The following is a 6,827-nucleotide window of genomic DNA, read 5'->3' on the forward strand; positions in this document are numbered from 1 at the left end:
CCCCTCCCCCGCCCCACCTAGGCAGCGCCTGCCCCTGCCTCCTCCCTCACCACAGGAGGCCTTGATCTGCCTCCTCCCCTTCCCTCCCTCCTCCCCTTCCACCACACCAGACTTACCCAGTTGGGGGCAGCTCTCCATGCTTCTGGCTCTGCTTCTCACTGCCTGAGTGCTGTGCTGCAGCTGTGTGCAGCACAGGCATTTATCTGTCCCATCAGGCCAATATCCAATACAGCTGGTTTTCTTTTATGTTGGTACCAATCCAATATCGGACCAATGTGGTGGTGCACCTCTAGTTTTGAACTATTTTTCCAAACATCTCAGATGCTAATTAATAAACTTATTCAAAATCTCACAGTCTGAGGACAGGCAGGGCAGGGGTACCTTCAGTTCTGCAAAAGTAGACATTTTCAGTCTATCTGCAGGCTCCCAGTTTTGTGAGTGTTGTCTGACTTGTGATTGAAAGAGCAAGACTATCTCAGAGCAAGAAATGGTATTTTTGGGAAGGAATAATATATCTGAATCAGTTTCTCTCTTGCAAAGTGGGATCCATTTAGCTGAACCAGAAGGCTGTTGGGGTTTTTGCACTACTAATGCCTGAAGTGCGTGTTGGCCAGCTGTTCCAAGAGACAGCAAAGTACTTGTGCATATGTTATATTAGTTCAGATGTTCATAGCTAATCCTTTTGATCTTTGAAAGCCACAACTAGACTCAGTCTGGAGTCTCTTTCCTCTCCTTCACAGCTCCCTTCCATCCCTGCATCTGTGTCCTTCCTGGGAAAGGAGGATCAGTTGGTGTGCCCCTTTTGGTTTGCATACGTGCTGCAGGAGCCTTGATAATCAGCTGTCATTCAGCATGGTGCTTGTTTTCAGATGGCACAGTGTATATACTGTTATCGTGCTCTTGAAAATTGCCTGCTGTTCTTGAAGTACTTTTAATTGCTTCCTCTCCCCAGATCAAGGAGCAGCAAAGCCAAGTTTCAGTTTCTTAAGTTCCGGTTCCTCCAGCACAGCTGTACCAAGCACTTCAGCAAACAGCACTGGTGTGTTCGGAAGCTCCACCTCTGCCTCGAATCCACCACCAGTTCCCAGTCCCTTTGTGTTTGGACAAGCCAGCAACACTGTGAGCAATTCTGCTTTTGGCAGTTCTGCAGAGTCTACTGCATCGCAGTCATTTGGGTTCTCTCAAGAAAACAAACCAGCAACATCCTCCAGCACAGGGGCAGCTGTCGCTCCATTTGTCTTTGGTTCAGGAGCTAGCAGTAACAATACAGCAAACCCTGGTTTCGCCTTTGGAGCCACAACTACATCAAGCTCTACAGGTACATTTCAAATGATTTTAGTTTTGCTACTGCCAGTACATATAGGACCAAGAAAATGTATATATCCATCAGTATTTTACTGTGGAGAACGTGCAAACAAAATACCTGGACTGAGTGCAGGCAATGCTATGCATTATTGCTGTTAACAAATGTGTGAATATAAATATTATTTACTGGGGCTGTCTTGTTACAGGTGTCAGAGGGAAAAGTCACAAATAGAGTGGAAAAGGAGAACAGATATGGGTGCCTTGTATTAAACAACACAGTCCCCATTTGTAGCTTTTAGTTCCCATAGCAATACCTCTAATGCAAAACTCTAGAACTCTTGGTTCAGAGATGATACCTTTTATTAGACCAACTAAGAAACTGCAAAAAAAAAATTATCTTTTTCTGCAAACTTTCAGGCACACATGCCCTTCCTCAGGCTCAGGGAAAATTAAAGATGGTAAAAAGTCCCCATAGGTAGAAAATAAACTTCATTTTTGCACAGAGGAAGCTGAAGGTGGAAGTCTGTTCCTCTGGGTCCATGAGAGTGTCTTTGTGAGTTGCTCTTAGATCTGCAGATAAGGCAGGATTTCTACTGTGGTGGTGTCAGAAGGCAGGAAGGTGTGGAAAACTTTCTTGTTGTTCAGCAATGATGTTTAAATCCAAAACAGTTTAAATGCAGCTAGATGCAGTTGTTGATGAATACTGTTCTACCAGGGCCAGTTTTTGAAAACCAAACCTAACTTTTCAAAGTGTTTTAAACATGAAGGGGCAAACCAAAAACTCTTGGAAGAAGGTAAGGCCCCTCACTACACAGATGCAGGCCTGCTGCTTTGTTGCCCACATTAGTGTTGCAGAGCCCTTTCTCAGTTTGCTACCTCAGCTGTTTGGATCTGCTCTACAGCGCTCGTGTTCTCTGAGGAATGGTTCCTTTGTTTGTCATCTTTCACCCTTTCCTACATAAACATGCCAAGGGTTGGGAAGATTTCCTTAAAAGTACAAGTCTTCCTGACCGCAGTGCGGCCTTTTTCATGGGCGCATAATTTGCACACTAGCTCCAAACGTAACACACCAGTGTTGCTGCTGCCCTTCTTGTGGCCTCCTCTTAAGAAGAGATTTTTTTTTGTCCTGAATTAATGAGTTATGGCTAGTGGCTCTATTTATGTATCCCACTCATTCAATGCAGTTTGAAGACTGAAGTCCAATCCTGGTCTTATCTTAAATATGTCATCTTATTTGGGCGGGAATCCAGCTTAAACTTGCATATATACTGAGAAGCTTTGCCTTGTACCTTCAGCATTTGCACTATTAAACTGTGTACGGATCTGATTGAGCAAATGCAGAATTAAACTTAGTCAGTTATTTAGTTTGCTACATTTCCTTGCTAAGAGAGAGGATTTAAATTTATCTGGTAGTCTTGCTCTAAGGAGCTGAATTGAAGAACCCTTCTCTACCTGAAGCAATAGTTCAGAAGGTGGACCTGGAATTACCATCTGAAGACTTTCATGCTTTTTAAAAGAGCAATAAAAGTTTACGTCCTAATTCTGAATTATATCTTCCTTCCCAGTTTGTTACTTCCGTCAATAAGGCTTGAAAAATTTGATTGAGAGAGAAATGACATTAGGAGTCATTATAATATATTATAAGCAACTTACCTTCCAAATTTAAAAATCCAGAATGCAGCGGAACACTCTTTTCCTCCTAAACTTAAGTGCTGGGACATTCTAGGTTACAAGACAGTAGTTCATAATATGTTGTGACTGCTGTGTGATGTTAAAACGAGGAAAGTGGTACCTTCTTACTCAGCAAGTGCTCTCCCTTTCATTGTCACATCTGCTTATGCTGGTTATGTGTTTCCATTGCATTTTACTTCTGTATACCTGCAGAGCCAAGATGAGGGGAACTAGAAAGGGGCACAATTGTTTGACTGAACTGCAGTCTTTAGGCAGTCAGTAGGGATTGCCCAGGTGCAACTAAGAGCAGGTCTGACTTGTAGAACTTCAGCTACTGGTGAGTAATAGCTGCAAATAGGAGGAATCTGGTTGGACTCCTCCAATTTTCAGGTTGAGCATACAGGACTGGCAGTCCATGGGGAGGGGACAACTCAGCAAGCACATTTGGTGTGAAATCATTTAGGTGACAAACTTGAGCCCTGTTCCCATTTTAGAACTGCAAAGAGAACCACACATCAAGAAATCTGACAAAAATAATGGCACAAAGAAGCTGTACTCTTTCCGTGGTATAAGTAGGCTTGGCAGAATTCTATTTTTATTTATTTATTTTTTATCATTTCAACAGCTAAAATCTATGTTTATTTTTAAGCATTTATTTCAATTTTTATTTATTTAAAATTTTCAGGATGGCGTGAAATCAGAGGTGTGAGGGCATGCGCGCATACACTTGCTTTCTCCTCCACTTTCTTCTGGGGTGTCAGCCCATTTCCCTGCCCCTGTGCGCAGCACCACTGAGCTCAGCACCCACCTTCCTTCTGTCCCACAGTGGTCGCTGCCCACCCTTTCCTGCTCTGCACCTCTCCTGCAAGGAAACATCAGGCTGGGGTGGGGACATACGCACAGATACAGTGGCCACCCTCAGCCCCTCTCTTCTACCTCTAGCTGCTGTTCAGCAAGAGCCTGCCTGGACACTGCAGCAGCAGCCTATTCTTCCTTTCTCTTTCTATAAATTTCACTTGGTAATGATGGAAATATTTTTTGTGAATTTGAGTGAGGTGAAATTTACTGATGAAAAATTGAATTGTGCCAACCAGAGATATAAGGAACTCTTACCTGCAAATCAGGTTCCCATTGATGGTATTTGCTTGTAGAATGTGAAAGTAAAATTAACTTGAAATCGAGATCAGATGGTTCTGGGCGTGTGACTGTGGTGTGAATGTATATGATGCATGTAGCGTTCTGCAGGCCAGGCCTCCCTTGGTCTGTTATCCAGTGCCATGTAAACCAGTACAGCCTGTTCTATGATTGGGTTGCCAGCAGCTAAACCAGCACCCACACCTGGGCTTGCCTGGACACCCAGCAGGACTAAAAACAAGACCTTGTAGATAAGCTCCCTGTGAGCCAACAGCCATCCATACCTGGAGAAGAGATGAGTGCTATCAGGGCACTTTGCCTGAAGAATCACCAATGATGCAACAGCATCTAAGGTTCCCCAGCTTTCGCAGCGGCCTCGGGACTGACTTGGCCTGAGTGTTGTGCAGGTGTTCAGGCTGAAAGTGAATGTTCTGAGAGGCAGTTGTTTCTAATGTGGCTTTCCTCATCACTTATCATATATAATAGTATGTACTTCACTTTTCTCCTGTGGGGGAGCTAACATTTTCTGTTTATGCACTCTGCTGAAGGGTGTATCTAAGCCACCTCAGATTTCTTTTGAGAATAAATGTGCCATTCATTTAACAACTGTGATAATGTTAGGGTCCAAAAACAAAAGCCTCCTTGTTTCTCTCAAGCAGGTTTGTCCCTGTGAAGCTCACTATTGTACTCAAATTTCTGTTCTGCTTTGCTTTTTTCTAGGTTCCACCTCTTCATTTGTATTTGGCTCTGGGTCTTCAGCACCTGCTGCTGGTCCAGCATTTGGTGTCAGCCAGACACCAGCATTTGGTCAGAGTCAAGGCTCCAGCCAGCCAAATGCTCCAACCTTTGGATCCTTATCATCAACCACTTTATTTTCAGCTGGCTCTCAGCCTGCTGCTCCAGCCTTTGGGTCTGGATCAAGCAGTAGTCAAGCTCCTGCATTTGGACAGCAAGCAAATCAACAGCCTGGCTTTGGCTCTGGTACACCCAATTCTGGTGAGTACAGAATGTCTGCCCTCTGCTTGTTGAAATCATAGAGATGTTTCAAGAAACAAGCTCTCCTTTCAACATTCAGTAGAGAAGGCTGCATGGGGCCTGCAACGAGCTTTCAGTAAACCCCTTTTTCCCTTCTTAAATGTTTAGTTTCCTTTAACAAAGTGCATCCACTAACAGATTTATTGAGTAATCTATCTTTGTTTTGGGCAGAAACTGCATAAAAATTCATTAAGATGTAATAATGCGGCTGGCACATCATTAGGGACCTGCTGAATTCATGGCGGGAGTGGAATGCACTGTGGCTGCTTTAATCTTGCAGGTTCACCCTGCACTCGCACCCTGCTGACTGGTGGAGGGGCTTTGATTGCAAGGTTCACGTGGGGGAACATGCAAGATTAAAGGAGCTGTCACGCACTCTGCTTCCACCATGAATTTGGTAGGTCCCTACACATCATTAAGTAGCTTATTCTCTTTCAAGAGTGTTAGTGTTATAACCAAAGTTAGATTCAAACCACAAGCTAGTTATTTCTGAGTTTTGTGAACACTTACACATTGGATTTTACGGTTTAAGACAGCATTTCTCAACCCGTGGGTCACAAAAATATATGAAACGATTGTGAACAAACTTTAAAAATGGATTCTCCTTTAAAGGAAAAAATTGTTGAAAACTGGTGGCTTTTCCCTTGCAGGCTGACAGTTTCAGCCTGCAAAGGACTGCTTGGAGCCTCCTATATTCCACACACTGGGAGGGCTGGGGGGCAGTGGGTCAGGAGGGATACTGGTTCTGGACTGGCCATCAATGTTTACAAATGTGTCCTGGTACAAAAAAGGTCAAAAACCACTGGTCTAAGAGACTGGATGGGCAAACAGTTACACTGCTGTGAGCAGCTAGTGCATCCTTTAGTGGTAATGGTTTCATCTGCCTGCTCCTATTCCATTGTAAAGCTAAACCGTGGTAACAACCGTTTCTTTCCAGGGTAAGCTGCCCTAGATTAACTCCCACTTGAGGATAGGAATGCACAAGCAAAGGCACTTACTGTGGATTCAGTTAAACCAGTGGTTCTTAATCTTTTCAGACTGAAGGCACCCTTCCATAGCTCTCTTGAATTTGGCAGCACTTCTGTTGAGGACAACTGTTGTGCTGACTCAGTGTATTTCAGTGGTACACAAGCTAGGTGCTGCTGTCGCAGCCAAATGGAGATCTCCCATGCACATTGTGCAGAGTCCAATTGGAAAGCAGCTACAGCAGGAGCACATGCTCCTATTGATGCCCTACCCTACAGTTCCTCCCAGAAACAGAGGTGTGCCTGTCCCCTGTGCAGGGCTGGATGATGAAGGGCTGCAGTAACTGTTTTAGGCTTATCAGGTGGCCATGATGCAGGCTGGAGTCCATATTTATGCTGCAGCTGCTTCCTAATGCAGCTCTGCAGGAGGTGCACTGTGTGGTTGTGGTGACACCACCCACAGTGTGGCATCCCTGCAAGTCTTGTGGCACCCCAGTTGAGAACCACTGAGTTAAACTCTGACACATCCTCACTTTATTTACCACACTGTAATTAAATTCTCAGTCCATGCCATCTAAATAAGTCTTGGTATGCATCAGGATCCTCTGCTGCCTTCATTTTTTTGTTTGATTATGGAAGCCTAAGTAATAATCAGAAAATTATGCACATTTGTCATTGAAAGTAAAAAAAAAAAACAAAAAAAAAAAACAAAAAAAA

The 6,827-nt window shown here is 43.9% G+C and overlaps 1 protein-coding gene across 2 annotated transcripts in view; it reads left to right on the forward strand.

The window, feature by feature from the left end:
- NUP153 (nucleoporin 153) overlaps positions 1 to 6,827 on the forward strand; it is a 63,589-nt gene that overhangs the window by 54,135 nt on the left and 2,627 nt on the right. For both annotated transcript variants that reach the window (XM_019522872.1, XM_019522880.1), the window contains exons 18-19: positions 953 to 1,318; positions 4,831 to 5,106. In XM_019522872.1, coding sequence (XP_019378417.1) covers positions 953 to 1,318; positions 4,831 to 5,106 — 642 coding nt within the window. The remainder of the gene's footprint in view (positions 1 to 952; positions 1,319 to 4,830; positions 5,107 to 6,827) is intronic.

This window comes from Gavialis gangeticus, unplaced genomic scaffold (genome assembly GCF_001723915.1).
Source record: "Gavialis gangeticus isolate Ggan-Ray unplaced genomic scaffold, GavGan_comp1, whole genome shotgun sequence".
Lineage (NCBI taxonomy): Eukaryota > Metazoa > Chordata > Crocodylia > Gavialidae > Gavialis > Gavialis gangeticus.